At 41.7% G+C, this 15,988-nt stretch overlaps 1 protein-coding gene and 1 pseudogene across 5 annotated transcripts in view; both read right to left on the bottom strand.

Annotated features, from left to right (window-relative positions):
- Window positions 1–264: 264 nt before the first annotated feature.
- LOC139475319 (ectonucleotide pyrophosphatase/phosphodiesterase family member 5-like) lies at window positions 265–1,998 on the bottom strand (annotated as a pseudogene).
- A 3,898-nt stretch (window positions 1,999–5,896) lies between these two features.
- The window catches only part of LOC139473951 (adenylate kinase 9-like), a 61,991-nt gene continuing 51,899 nt past the window's right edge, over window positions 5,897–15,988 (bottom strand). For all 5 annotated transcript variants that reach the window (XM_071256793.1, XM_071256792.1, XM_071256794.1 and 2 more), the window contains 8 exons: window positions 15,188–15,389; window positions 14,449–14,595; window positions 13,529–13,746; window positions 12,005–12,163; window positions 11,344–11,545; window positions 9,853–9,951; window positions 9,042–9,259; window positions 5,897–6,778 (listed from right to left, as the gene is read on the bottom strand). In XM_071256793.1, the coding sequence (XP_071112894.1) occupies window positions 6,567–6,778; window positions 9,042–9,259; window positions 9,853–9,951; window positions 11,344–11,545; window positions 12,005–12,163; window positions 13,529–13,746; window positions 14,449–14,595; window positions 15,188–15,389 (1,457 nt within the window). In that variant the 3' untranslated portion in view covers window positions 5,897–6,566. The remainder of the gene's footprint in view (window positions 6,779–9,041; window positions 9,260–9,852; window positions 9,952–11,343; window positions 11,546–12,004; window positions 12,164–13,528; window positions 13,747–14,448; window positions 14,596–15,187; window positions 15,390–15,988) is intronic.

The raw sequence follows: 15,988 nt of genomic DNA, 5'->3' as shown, positions 1-15,988 counted from the left end.
TCACCTATCAGCACCAATCATCTGTTGGCTTCCCTTGTCAGTTTCCACCATTTGTTACCTTAATATTATAATTTTGTTGTTCCCACATGTACATATATATGCTCTCTGTCTCATGGCATTCATCCACCTGATGAAGGAGTAAGCATGTACTCCGAAACATTGTGTTCCTCATAATATAGAAGTTGACATCCATAAATTCTCTCCCTTATGCGTATCACTTCTAAATGCCTTTCAAAGACCTTAATGAGATGGTTCTACAGTTTTCTACTTACCTTCATTGGGCAAAATATTTCCAATTGGGTAACATGCAAATATCTTGTATGACAATGGATCAATGTATTTATCCAAATTAATAACATTTTCAGGTGGAGTGTTTGAAAATCCATGATCACTTGTTATGATAATGTTTGTTTTTTCCAACAAACCCTTCTCTTTCATACTCTTCAACAGATAACCGACTACTTTGTCCAACCCTCCAATCATTCTTGTCACCTGACTAGAATCTGGTCCAAATTGGTGACCAAATTCATCTGGTTGCTCAAAATAAAGAAGACCAAGGTTGATAGGATAGGTTGCTGTGAACCAATCCAAAATGGTATCTACCCTCGTGTTGTTTTTGACAGATGGATCAAACAAGATGTTGTGGACAGCATGGACACCCTTGACAGGAGCACCCCCTCCCGGCCACATCACAATGCCGCTTCTGTAGTGAGAGTTCTGAAGCTGGTTCGTCACCCACACGGGTTCGCCGCCATCATCAAACCACTTTGCACTCGTCCTGATCGGCTATATCTGATACTGATAGGTCAAGAGTGAAAACTTCTTTCAGTTTTGGGTCGTACATCTTATTGGCCACGATGCCGTGGCTTTCTTCCCACATTCCCGTAGCTAGAGTGTAATGGTTTGGAAATGTCTTGGTAATGAATGCGTTCTTGAAGCCATTCTTTGAGTGTGCTCCATTTTTCAAGAAAACGTCGAAGTGCGGAGTATCCGTCCGCTCCAAATAATTCCACCTGAATCCATCGAATGAAATCACTAACAACTTCGGCGGCGAACTCGCTTTTTCAAAGTGGCTTTTAGTCGGAGTTAAATACGATAGACAATCAAACACAGTTTACATTGGTATCATGTTCGTGCGACTTGAAAATACGTCTCAATTCTAACAAGAATCTGGAAACAATCTTGTGTTTTCAGGTTTTCATGTTAAGGAAAGTCGGAAAAGAAATTTAAGGGAAATAACTCTATTTGTTGTTCATAAGCCGATCGCTAAAAGACTCGCAAGTCGACAAATCACAGGACCATATGTAACTAATAATAATAACCAACTCGCAGACCTCGTCTACGCTTTCATTTGTTCATTATTATTATTAGTTACATGGTCCTGTGGACAAATACATTTGCTCAAAACATGCAAAAGTAAACATGATATGCCTGAACGGACGCATTACTTTTTGTTCACAATTATTTCCATGCAATATCACTTTGTAAAATTACACTCATTTACTCATTAACGAGGAGTGTTGCTCATAATGCCAATCATAGGTTTGTCTGATCCAGACTAGATTATTTAGAGTCTGCCAATTATCTGTGAATTGATGTCACAAATGATATTGAAGTATCAATTCTCCTGAATAGTCTGTGTTTTTGTTGTTGTCCTCTTGGAGTGAGTGAGTTGGGTTTAACGCCGCTTTTAACAGTATTCCAGTTATATCACGGCGTGTCAGCTTAATGTGGGAGGAAAGCCCGAAGTGATGCAGGCCTCAGACGTTTACCACTTCGGTGAAACCCACGAGCACGGGTATGGTGCTGACAAACCTAGAAACATAATTGGGGCGAACCGGGATTCGAACCCACAATCATAGGTTTCTGGCGTGCCCAAGGGAGGCAACTCTGCACAGCGAATTGCGGCGCCTTAGACGACTGGGCCACCCGTGCCCCCTTGTCCTCTTGGAAATTGTGTGGGGCTTTGTCCTTAAAGGGGCACTGATCTAACGCCATTTCCCGGATTGGTTGTTGCCTTTGTTATTGTTTTTTCCCCTGTGAGTACCCGGATGATACGCAACGCAACTGAGCGTGACCAGAGACTGGGCTACCGTCTGCAAGGACAGCTAAATAAACTTGGAGGCTGGAGGCAATATTTGTTTTACGCATTTTTGAATAAACACTGATTAGTTAAATGTGATCTATAAAGATTCGACAAAGGGCGCATGTTAATTAATTTCTTCAGCCTAAACAAACAGACAAAAAGAACGGCGGAGCTCATCGGAAGTCGTCATTTGGAAATACCCCAGATGGTTATAGTTTAATACTAAAAAAAGGTATCCATGCAGTGAAAGCATTTTCGGATTTCGGATTGCGTCGATAATACGATTACTACTCCCTTGTTGTCATCAACGTTTTCTCGTATAACCCTACACTTGTGTATTTGTCGTCATTCACTTGATGCTCAGTTAATGAATTTATTACAGGTACAATTAGTGGTAGCACCACTTAGATTACCTGACAAAGGTTCTCATTTGGCATTTATTGTGTCTGGGGTAATTATTCAATCTATATCCAGGTTTGAAGTGAGGTGAAATGTGCGTTATGTAATATGCACGTGGCAGCCCAGCAAGAGATGAATGATCAGTTGATTTACTTTTTTAGGTAAATCAACGGATCGTTCCTAGTCATCAAAGGATTAACAGAAAATACGTTGATTGATTAATCACTGTTATCTTGCACAGTGGATATGTCAAAAGTGAGTGTTTACATGTCTAGGTTTACTAAAACAAAGGGAATACACTCATATCATGGCGTGAAGTGCCGATGTAAAAACAACATACTTTGTTCAAAGGGTTAACTGATAATACGTTGATTGGTTGCTCATTGTTATCAAACTCAGTGGATTTTTTAGGAACCGTGGACGTTATGAAAATAGTTGTCACGTGGCCTTTCTCAGCCAACCCTTGAGACTTGACACCTATGTGAAACACCTGAAACAATCCAAGTGATCAGTTGAGAAACGAACACTGGTTATAATATCCCGAAACGATATATATCTTTTAGAATATTTGATAGTTACAGAGACACGTGACATCGAATAAGTTATTTTGTATAGCTGCAGATGAGTGGGACATTATTCCTTTGTGTGGATATTCACGGATACATTCCTCGAACAAGGAAGCTGCCTATTTATACACATAAATTTGGTAAGTTGTAATTATGGTATTTGCATTTTGTTTTCCTTCATTTGAACCGATTCGTTCTTGTTTCTCTACGTCTTGGTTGGGAAATTCTTCAATGCGCGATAGACGTTGTTTTCACAGGTCATTTCCTTTGTAAGCGTGTATAGATTACCGTCAATTTGTAAAATGTGATTCTCTCAGGCAGTTTATAAAATGTGTAAATATTTCAGTCATTTTGACTAAAAGATCTGTCCAGATTGATTAAGACGATCAAAAGGGCCTACAAACATCACAACAGATTATTATGTAGGATTAGAAGCCAAACAACATAGAAATGTACTTTTCAACGTAACATTTTCAGTCTCTTGGTGATGACATTAAACATCAAAATGTTTGGAATTCGTTATCATGATAATACAGATGGAAATGTTTTTCAGTCACTTTGTAAAATAACTGAATATTTAGACGTTTAATAAATATGTTACACATTTTGACAGTAAAAAAATATACACACTATAAAAAAAGCAATGCTCAGATGAAATATTTACTTTGTGTTGCAAGTCAAAATAGTGTAAACGAAAATCGCAAAATTACCAAGCAAGTGACTTATCAAAACTTCGTCACCATTACCGATGCTACCCACAAAAATACCTACATTTCCTTATTATCTCGAAAACTGTATTTCATTTTGTTGATCAATGTGACCATACGCTCTTATTACTACCGGTATCCATAAAAGTGACTAATGCGCTTACGAATGGCGCAACAGAGGTCGCGAGCTAGTCTAGATTTCTGCTCTACATCCGGGTACTCACTGGGAAAAAACAATAACAAAGGCAACAACCAGTCCCGGGGAATTGCGTTAGATCAGTGCCCCTTTAAGGGGAATTGTCTGTGTGGGTGTTTTGTCCTGGGGTTTTGTCCTTGGGAGGAATTGTCTGTGTGGGTGTTTTGTCCTTAGGAGGAATTGTCTGTGTGGGTGTTTTGTCCTTAGGAGGAATTGTCTGAGTGGGTGTTTTGTCCTAAGGAGGAATTGTCTGTGTGGGTGTTTTGTCCTTAGGAGGAATTGTCTGTGTGGGTGTTTTGTCCTTAGGAGGAATTGTCTGTGTGGGTGTTTTGCCCCGGGGTTTTGTCCTTTGGGGGAATTGTCTGTATGTGTTTTGTCTTGGGGTTTTGTCCTTAGGAGGAATTGTCTGTGTGGGTGTTTTGTCCTGGGGTTTTGTCCTGAGGAGGAATTAGCTGTGTGGGTGGTTTGCCCCAGGGTTTTGTCCTGAGGGGGAATTGTCTGTGTGGGTGGTTTGCCCCGGGGTTTTGTTCTTAAGGAGGAATTGTCTGTGTGGGTGGTTTGCCCTGGGGTTTTGTTCTTAAGGAGGAATTGTGTGTGGGTGTTTTGCCCTGGGGTTTTGTCCTTAGGAGGAATTGTCTGTGTGGGTGTTTTGCCCTGGGGTTTTGCCCTTTGGGGGAATTGTCTGTGTTGGTGTTTTGCCCCGGGGTTTTGTCCTTTGGGGGAATTGTCTGTATGTGTTTTGTCTTGGGGTTTTGTCCTTAGGAGGAATTGTCTGTGTGGGTGTTTTGTCCTGGGGTTTTGTCCTGAGGAGGAATTATCTGTGTGGGTGGTTTGCCCCAGGGTTTTGTCCTGAGGGGGAATTGTCTGTGTTGGTGGTTTGTCCCGGGGTTTTGTTCTTAAGGAGGAATTGTCTGTGTGGGTGGTTTGCCCTGGGGTTTTGTCCTTAGGAGGAATTGTCTGTGTGGGTGTTTTGTCCTGGGGTTTTGTCCTGAGGAGGAATTATCTGTGTGGGTGGTTTGCCCCAGGGTTTTGTTCTTAAGGAGGAATTGTCTGTGTGGGTGGTTTGCCCTGGGGTTTTGTTCTTAAGGAGGAATTGTGTGTGGGTGTTTTGCCCTGGGGTTTTGTCCTTAGGAGGAATTGTCTGTGTGGGTGTTTTGCCCTGGGGTTTTGCCCTTTGGGGGAATTGTCTGTGTTGGTGTTTTGCCCTGGGGTTTTGCCCTTTGGGGGAATTGTCTGTGAGGGTGTTTTGCCCTGGGGTTTTGTTCTTTGGGGAAATTGTCTGTGTGGGTGTTTTGCCCTGGGGTTTTGTTCTTTGGGGAAATTGTCTGTGTGGGTGTTTTGCCCTGGGGTTTTGTTCTTTGGGGGAATTGTCTGTGTGGGTGTTTTGCCCTGGGGTTTTGCCCTTTGGGGGAATTGTCTGTGTGGGTGTTTTGCCCTGGGGTTTTGTCCTTTGGGGGAATTATCTGATTGGGTTTATTGATCTGTGGGGAATTTTCTGGGTGGGGTTTGTAGTGTGGGTAATTGTCCTACAGCCCTGGAAGTCACCCAAAGAGATGAAATTTGCTGTGCAGAGTCATGCCAGAAATCCAATGATTGTGGGTTCAAATCCCAAATTAACTTATCATGATACGTAGTTTCACCTGCATCACTTACCAAACACCAAACAGACCAACACACATGAAATGTATAAATAAAATTTAATACTTTCAAATATTCTTAATACATGTATTTTGAGATCACATATATTACAGAAGAAATATGTACATATAGTGACAACACTTGTCCTGTAAACAATATTCCTCACAGCACGATGAGATGCAGACAGGCACTATAGTAACATCATAAATATCACAGATAAACATTGGGATGTACATACGTCATAGAGAACAATGTCCGCTGATGTATCTTTAAAATATAACAAGGCATGCAACATGTAATCTTGAGAAGCCCTGACAAGATGTCAACACCTAACAATCTTAAATTTAAAACATTTATTAAAATACTTGACAACTATTCGCTTTACGAAGATTTAGCAGAATATTTATCAAAATAGTTCAAACATTGTTTCCCGAAAAGGAATATTTACACATTGAAGACAATGCTGTGTTGAGATAAATCTAGGAATTTTACGACTATGAATGCGACAAAGGAAAGAATTCTGAAAAAAAACAATTAAAATACATCTTGGAAGGTCTTGAATTATAATACTACTCAAGGCAACATGGACGGAAGTACAAGAAATTGTAAGGATATCCTTATAATACTATAACTAGGTAAATAAATCTTTGGACATGATTGAAAAAAAAAATTGGACAGTTTATCAAATAGTCAGTTGGATGTAATAAATATATATCTATCTACACTGAACTTAAAGTATATTTACAAATATACAAAATATTTCCCAAATAATATCAGTATTGAATTATGATCCTGTTGAAACACCTTACTTGTATATACTGATGTGAAGACATGAATTATGAATTTGAACCAAATAATGCTGCACTCACTTACATTTTCCCTAAAACTGACTTCAACAATTTGCTGATTCCAAACAAATGGCCCTGACAGACACTTGATGAAAGCTGATGACTTGGCAGAGACTATTACAGAAGCTACGCAATCCAGGTTGGTGTTGGTTCGATTCCGCGGAGGGCGAAGAATGTCTCAAGTTTCGTATCAAAGTCTTGAGGCCTCTCTGTGGGATTGCGATAGCGGACGGTCATGTTGTCCCCAAGGTACTGGATCAGATGACAAGTCTCCTCAAACTGTAGCAGCTTTTTCTTGTATTTTCTTCGGATATAGTCAGAGCTCTTAGGGTTGTATGCTGGAAGGTGAAAAACATTCATTTAAGTTACAGCTGTGAGTCAGTTGTATGGTCAACAGTTATTAATTGTCTTCTCCCAGCAGTCCTAAATGATGGTCCCACTCCAAAACTATATGGAAATTCAGATTGACCCATGTCCATCCTTGCATATAAACAATCTCATTAAAATCAGACCTTAGTTCTCGCTACCGCTAAACAAAGATCTGAGGACATCCCAGTAGAGGTCACGTCAGAACGACCTTTCATCTGACCAATCGGAGCATCACTTACCAGATCATGGAAGTGACAGTTGGAATGTGATTTCTAATCATGCATCCTCGAAAACTTTAACACAGGGTTTCCGAACGATAGTTACGGGTTTAATGACTGAATTCATACAATCTAGACCATCTATTAGTGATGCCAGAATGTTCTTTTGTTCAGGTTTCAAATTTATAATCGGGAATTTGTCAAAATATGTTTCGAAGTGTTGTCGCCAATTTGAAAATAGTGCCGTAAAGCACGAGAAAGCTGCCTTCTGACTGGTCATTCCATTGGTCGGTCAAAGTTCGTGCAAGGTCGGTCTGACGTGACCCATAATGGGATGTCCTCAGATCTTTGTTTAGCAGTAGCGAGAACTAAAATCTGATTAGGAACCAAGCCAGTTGATGGGATCTTTCCTTCATTCACCTGATGAAGGAGCAAGAAGTGAGTGAGTGAGTGAGTTTGGTTTTATGCCACTTTTGGCAATATTCCAGCAATATCACGGCGGGGGACACCAGAAATGGGCTTCACACAATGTACCCATGTCAGGAATCGAACCCAGGTCCTCAGCGTGACAAGCAAACACTTAAACCACTAGGCTACACGACCGCCCCGAGCAAGAAGTAGCGTGGTGACAAAGAAAAATAGAAGATGCTATCCATAAAAAGTGTCATGTGTTCATGTTCTTCCAACTTCTAAATGCCTATCAAAGACTTTATTAAATGCTAGCTTTAGTTTGTGTAGAAGGACCTCAACTCTGCTTTGCTTCTGCCTAAAATGTGTCTCATTGGCTTGCATAGTGGTTAGGCATGCCATTCCCAACTTGGGAACACTATGTGAAGCCTAATCCTGGTGCTCACCCGTTTAAATGTGTGAAATATTTGTCAAAACAGTAAAACCATAGAGACACTGTCCAGAGGGTTCACGCCAATAAATATCAAAGGGACACAACTCCCATCTGACAAGATCAAGCAGATCAAAAGTACAGAAAGTTGGATCAAAGTTTAAAACCTGCGATGGCCGTCTAAGGACCTACATGTGATCTGGATGTTCTGTATCATGTTAATTGTTTCTCTCTTAAAAAGAGTTTAGCCAAGCAAATTCAAATTGATTTTAAGAAGGCGAAAATGGGATAATACCAATACTATCTTAAAAATATTATATACAGTCAGCACCTGTGTATGTTGACAATGTAATTAACAGTTGAAGAAACCTATGCAGCAGTAAAAACTAACATTTTTAGTCGACTAGTCCTTATAATGATAACATACAGTAAAACCCTTAAAAATGGTAAACTAATGATACCGTAACTACTGGGCAGTTTGGCAAGGACTAGAGGACTAGTGCCAATTTCTAATGCTGCTATGTCACACTTATTAGTTACTTTTCTGAAACTTAAAAAAATGAAAAACGTCTATTAAAAATAGAGAAAAATGCAAGATTGAAATTGATGGAAAAAGCTTCCGAAAACACGCTTGAACGCAACCACTGGTTTAGCCCATGCACATGTAATACATGGCAAGTAACAGTCAATGTGGATATAAAATGGTTCATTCCAGATGCAACAGAACGGCACTCTTAGAAGTTGAATATGAGATGTTTTGTTAATACTTTCATCGCTTATTTTCTGTGTGACCCCTCAAAAATCAAGGGCAGATCCAACATTTTTAAAAGGGAGGGGATCAAAATATCAAAATCCTCTCACAGATAATTTTACTGCCTACAACATACATTTGGTTTTCAAAAGGCGGAGTCCGGACCCCCTGGACCCCTGGACCCCACTCTGGATCCGCCTGTAAAATGAGTGAGTGAGTGAGTTTGGTTTTACGCCGCTTTTAGCAATATTCCAGCAATATCCTGGCGGGGGACACCAGAAATGGGCTTCACACATTGTACCCATGTGGGGATTCGAACCCGGGTCTTCGGCGTGATGAGCGAATGCTTTAACCACTAGACTACCCGACCGCCCCTATAAAATGACACTGAGTATACATGAAGCAAATACGCGACACCAACTCACCTTTCAAATGATAGGCCACATACAACAAGGATGAGCGGGATGTGTTGATGAAGGGGTATTTTGGCTTGAAGTTCCCGGCTGCAGTCAGAGCTTTGATGACAGCAGTGGACACGGTCTGCTCCATGAACCCCAGCATGGGAAGCCCCGTCACAGGGAGGGACTCCTTCTGGGGGGGGAGCTTGTGGGGGAGCTTCAGATTCCAGTACACCTCAGGCAGTCTGGGGCAGATCAGAGAGAAGTCAAGTACATTAAATTTTTCATTAATAAGTATATTTTTAATAAAATGCTAACCTTAAAATTTTAAAATTGAAAAAAAACCCACTAAAATTGTTAAAGCCCTATAGTATATATTACACGTCATCAAACTTCAAATTGATAAATCTGGCTTAATGACCAAGATCCACATGGAAACAGATTTATATAATATTGTGTTTACCGTATTCGACGTAATAAGCGCCCTGCTCTAATAAGCGCCCACGGCGATATTTGCTAATATATTGGCACGTGAACAATCCCAATTAGCACCCCTTCCGATTGATCAATGTAAACAAGACTTATTCATTCGCGTATAAAACGCACTCCTGTGTTATATGCACCATTAGTTAGGGGCAATTAAATTCTGGAAAATACATCTGCCGTACATAAACATTTCAGGCTGTCAGCATAAACCACGAAACTTTTCTTTCAACTCTGTTTTTTTTCACTAAAATAATATTCTAATAAGAGCCCCCTATTTCTAATTTTGAGAGTGCCCTGGGCGCTTATTACGTCGAAAACGGTAGTTAAATTTTCTGCTGGTATCAGCACTTACTTCATGAACTTCAGGAGTTTCTTCTCTGACTCAAAGTAGTAAAACTTTTTCCTGTATTCCACGATCAGGTCGGAGCTGCCCGGCACGATAGACTCGTATCTGCAGCAAACAAAACAACTTAGAAATCTTAACCATAATGGTTTACATACAATAAAAGACAATAAACTATATAGTTAATGTTGAAATTCACAACCTACAAATAAAGATCTCATTCAAATTATTGCACTGACTAAACCATTATGGTGTTATAATGTGTCTGATTTTCTGGGAAACATCCCATATTGTTAAGGATTAGTCCCCTTAAACACTGTCAGTGCTTGTGACATGATGTAACGTAATGTATGCTTGTTTTTTGTTTAATGTCAGACTCAGCAATATTCCAGTAATGTGATGGCACACCTTTTTCAATAATCTAGTCTGGATCAGGCAAACCAATGACCGATATTATGAGCAACATTCCTGACTGGAGATCAATCATATCTCCATGCCTGACCAACCAATCCACTAAGTCGCCTCTTATGACCAGCATCGGTTGCTTGGGAGTCGGGACTTATTCTAACCCTGAATCCCTGTGTAATGCAAACAGGTAGCTACAAAAATTGGTTCTTTCCATTAAATTGGTTGGTTGGTTGTTGTTCAACACCACACTCAGCAACTTCAAGCTATATGACGAAGACTGTAAATAATCAAGTCTTGACCAGACAATCCATTTATGGCTATCAACCAAGTCACTCAGTCTGACCACCAGATCCATGAAATTGCCTCTTACAAACTGCCACATGTTCCTACAAATGACTTACAAGTTACAATGTCACAATAATAATTTTAACATATAATACTCAAAAAAATTAATGACCACCCGATTCTTTCGTTCTGCTATATTTATGCCATGACAGATTAACTACAGTAACACGAAAGAATCTGAAGATTCTTAACTTCTTTTGAGTAGTATACATGTGCCTTCACAAATAAACACGCCTCAAATTATGGGTCATCCCTGATGGACAAAGAATAAACTTAATGTAACAAAATGAATCTAGGAGCGGTCAGGTGGATAGGTCGGGTGGTCAGGCTCCATTTAAATTGAAAAGGAGCCCAAGTGAGATTGGAGATTCAGTGAAAAATCTAAACTTGCTATATCATTACAGTAACGGCTGGGCAGAAGCGAAAATAATATGGTTCAGGGCCAGACTATACACTTCTTTTCTTTGTCCCTTGAAGATCCGGGGTAGAACAGGTCTTCAGCAACCCATGCTTGCTGTAAAAGGCGACTATGCTTGTCGTAAGAGGCGACTAACGGGATCTGGTGGTCAGGCTCGCTGACTTGGTTGATGCATGTCATTGATCCCAATTGCGTGGATCGATGCTCATGATGTCAATCACTAGATTGTCTGTTCCAGACTTGATTATTTATAGACTGCTGTCACATACCTGGAATACTGCTGAGTGCGGCGTTAAACAACAAACAAACAAACAAAACAAACAACTGACCTGAGCTTGCCGTCCAGGAAGGTGACGGGGCAGTAGCCCTGCAGCTCGATGTCTCGGATGGCCTGCACCTCCTCTGGTTTCCTCCGTTTGGGCAGCATCTCTGGTGGGGGCAGCTTGCTGGGGGCCAGAGGGGGGACATATCTTTCCGGCTCCTCCAGGAACTGGTCCAGCTCCACCTTCGACGCCATCTTGTAGTAGTGACCTGAGGTCAAAGTACTGGTCAGACCATGTAGTTTTGTCCCACCACAAACATTCATTCAGTCATGCTTACTTAGGGACCAGTCATTTATTACAGATGAGGGTGGGTGTTTGAGGTTTTTGATGCACTAATATACTGAAAATAATGACCCTCCCCAATGCTTGTCATATTTTCGGATGACCCTCCCCATGTCCTTGTACATTTTGTTCACGACCCTCCCTTGACATTTGAATGAGCCAGTAGATTCAAAAGTTTTTAACACAGACAGGAATGGCTCAAGGTATTCATTAAAATACAATAGAATCATATTCCCAGATAATGCTAATGCTGTTCGACCTTCATGTCTTTAGATGAAACATTCCCTGATTTACACATGTTATCTACGTAAAGATCAAACTCGTGTAGCCTAGAGATCAGTGAACATACCAACCAGTGGCTACCCCTGTAAATCAGAAAGCCTACCTCTGAACTCTGCAGCACATTTGAGTGTTGGGTCAGTGGAGCAGTCAACCAGCTCCCCTCTGAGTGCCAGGCTGACGGGACAGTACTGCTCGAAGTCTCCCACCCGCTGCAGGAACTCCTTGGGCGTGATGCACATGTCAGCAATAGACGCTGCTTGACCTGAACAACAAACATTCACTATGAGAAACTCATCATCTTGCAGAGTAAGGCAAGCAACATTCAATATGAGAAACTCATCATCTAACATAGTAGGTGAGGTGAAATGGGGTTTAACGTCGCGTCCAAGATTATTGCACTTATATAGCGACGTGCATGTACGTGTGTGTTTGTGTGGCTGCTTGTACTAGTCCGGAATGATGCTGATTTATAGTGCTAGCTCACTGAGATACCATTCCGCAGTTTAACATGAATACTCCACTCAGACACAGTATACTGACTCCGAGCCGACCAGTCCTTGTTATAGCCCCTTAATGCCGAGCGCCAGACAGGGTAACAACAAGTACCATCTTTTAACGTCTTTTGGTATGACGCGGTCGGGGATCAAACCCCGGACCTTCCGCTCTCCGGGCGGATGCTCTACCACTAGACCACAGAGGCGGTCTCTAACATAGTAAAGGAAGCAACATTCAATATGAGAAACTCATCATCTTGAGGAGTAAGGGAAGCAACATTCCATATGAGAAACTCATCATCTTGCAGGAGAAGCAACATTCAATATGAGAAACTCATCATCTTGCAGAGTAAGGGAAGCAACATTAACTATGAGAAACTCATCATCAATATGAGAAACTCATCATCTTGAGGAGTAAGGGAAGCAACATTCAATATGAGAAACTCATCATCTTGAGGAGTAAGGGAAGCAACATTCCATATGAGAAACTCATCATCTTGCAGGAGAAGCAACATTCAATATGAGAAACTCATCATCTTGCAGAGTAAGGGAAGCAACATTAACTATGAGAAACTCATCATCTTGAGGAGTAAGGGAAGAAACATTCAATATGAGAAACTCATCATCTTGAGGAGTAAGGGAAGTAACATTCAATATGAGAAACTCATCATCTTGCAGAGTAAGGGAAGCAACATTCAATATGAGAAACTCATCATCTTGAGGAGTAAGGGAGGTGACCTGGCCGTCATCACATACCGTATTCACCACATTAAGCACCCTGCTCCAGTAAGTGCCCCCTGACCAATCTGTAAGTGATCCTTATAATAGCCCTACTGTGACTGAACATTAACATGACAGTCCATATTATCTTGTGTATATTACAGATTTTTCTTCACAGAAAACAGGGGCACAAAAGGGGTATGTTATTGCCCAGAAACTATTATGGAAAATGTTTTAGTTTCATTCATCATTGAAATATGTTTGTTCAATACAAGGGAGGTCAATCTAGATATCTGATTAAATGTTGTTTTCACAGTTCCTGCAGAAGATGAATAATGACATTTTAACAAGATAACTGTGATGTTGGAATGAAAATAATGGCACTCCATAGTCAACACAACTGAAATACTGACCATCAGAGATCCTCTGTAGGTAGCTCTGAATCTGCTTGACGCTGTCCTTGGCAATGTCCAGCATGTTTTGCCACACCGCCCACTTGGAGCTGTCCCCATTCACCTCCATGTAGTTCATGTGCTCCTTGCTGTACCAGTCCTTTACTTCCTGGATGGAATCGCGGTAGCCGTGCAGTCGCACCGTCAGGATCTGGGAGCTGTCGTGTAGGGGCAGAGTCCTGGAACACAGTGAGTGAGTGAGTGAGTGAGTGAGTGAGAGAAGGAAGGAATGAAGGAAGGTATGCCATGCAGTCACTCTGACAGGCTCAAGGAGCTGTTGTGTAGGGGCAGAGTCCTGGAACACAGTGAGTGAGTGAGTAAGTGAGTGAGTGAGTGAGTGAGTGAAGGAAGGAAGGAAGGTATGCCATGCAGTCACTCTGACAGGCTCAAGGAGCTGTCGTGTAGGGGCAGAGTCCTGGAACACAGTGAGTGAGTGAGTGAGTGAGTGAGTGAGTGAAGGAAGGAAGGTATGCCATGCAGTCACTCTGACAGGCTCAAGGAGCTGTTGTGTAGGGGCAGAGTCCTGGAACAGAGTGAGTGAGTGAGTGAGTGAGGAAGGAAGGTATGCCATGCAGTCACTCTGACAGGCTCAAGGAGCTGTTGTGTAAGGGCAGAGTCCTGGAATACAGTGAGTGAAGGAAGGAAGGGGGGACAGAGGGAGGGTATGCCATGCAGTCACTCTGACAGGCTCAGGGAGCCGTCGTGTAGGGGCAGAGTGAGTGAGTGAGTGAGTGAGTGAGTGAGTGAGTGAGTGAGTGAGTGAAGAAAGGAGGGAGGGACGGACATTGCTGTAGCTTATGTCAAGTTTTAAGATTGGAATTATGAAACAGTCAGTGGCAGGAGTTTGAACAATGTTCTGGGACCATGTGATGCAGACATACCGTGAACTTGAGAGTCTGTCCTTGGTTCCGCGGATCAGCACATCCTTGCTCTTCAGCTTCAGTTCCACAACCCGCACAGGAATCAGGCTCCTCTCCGTCATCAGGTCAATCTGGTGCCGCGACACTGGGAAGCCGTCTAACACAAACCTGGAAGAATTCATCACACTGTCAATGCCTGACCAGCTTAAAGTACTAGAGCAGTGATAAATCCCATCACCTCATCTTCCCATATAAACATTAGACCTTAAGGGATTATCTTAGTGAGTGAGTGAGTTGGGTTTAACACTGCTTTGAACAGTATTCCAGTTCCATCACGGCGTGTCAGCTTAATGTGGGAGGAAAGCCTGAAATGATGCAGGTCTCAGACGTTTACCACTTTAGGGAAACCCACCAACATGGTTATGGTGCTGACAAATCTAGAAACATAATCGGGCTGAACCGGGATTCAAACCAACAATCAAAGCTTTCTGGCATGCCCAAGTGACTTGGGCTGGGACGAGTCCATATTTACTCCCCAGGTACACAACCACTCATTACCCAACCCTACCCAGGTACCTCTGTAGGTCTCAAGAGATGGGTACAAAATGTCCGATAGGGAATTGTATTTAGCTGAACAATATGACGGATGGTTATGCATACACTGAGGTTGACTGAATCTTTATCTTTATTCAAAAATACTTTATTCAGTTTTTACAATAGAACAATTGTAATAAAACATGTTTCTGAAGCTACTGCCTACCCTCTGGTCTGACATTTCATATCCATCATGCAGATCTCCAGCGCTTGTACTGCAAGCTCATCGGGGATGGTGAGGCCACGGAAGAGGTGCGAGTTCATCTCCCGTGCGAGTTCCGAGTGAGGCTGGTTGTGCAGTACAAGTCTCATGGCCTCACCGATGGACAACCGCATCAGGCCATACTCCTCCGCAAACCTTGAGGCCACTGCACAGAGAACACATCATCATCATCATCATCATCATCATCATGATGGATTGTGCGAAAAACATGAACAAAACATGCTTGTCTTAAATCACGTAAACACAAAGTCTTTTGTTTTCATAAAGGTTTCACTCATTTCTTCACATTGGCAGTTCTAGTGGCCCCTGTGAAGGGTTAGAATTGGTCTTCAGCTGATTCAGAGGCGTCTTACGGTATCAGGTGGACAGGCTCACTGAATTGGTTGATACATGTCATCACAGGGTTAGAAACTAACAGTTTTCGGCCACTAGTCCTTATAATGATAACATATAGCAAAACCCTTAAAAAGGGCAAATTTCTACTAGTCCTTATGATACCTTTACCATTGGGCAATTTGGCAAGGAATATAGGACTAGTGCCAATTTCTAATGCTGCATCATATACCAATTGCTTAGGTCGACGTTCATGATGTGAATCACTGGATTGTCTGGTCCAGACTATATTATTTACAGATCAAGGTACCACTGTAATAATGCTGAGTGCAGTGTAAATCAAAGCAAAAACAAACAAACAAGCAAACCTTTCTAGTGAGTTAAAAGGTGTTCTTGCAAACCCAACTCAAA

This window comes from Haliotis cracherodii, unplaced genomic scaffold, assembly GCF_022045235.1.
Source record: "Haliotis cracherodii isolate W230 unplaced genomic scaffold, xgHalCrac1.p SCAF_3, whole genome shotgun sequence".
NCBI classification, from domain to species: Eukaryota; Metazoa; Mollusca; class Gastropoda; order Lepetellida; family Haliotidae; genus Haliotis; species Haliotis cracherodii.
This window is presented reverse-complemented; position numbering and strand designations above follow the sequence as displayed.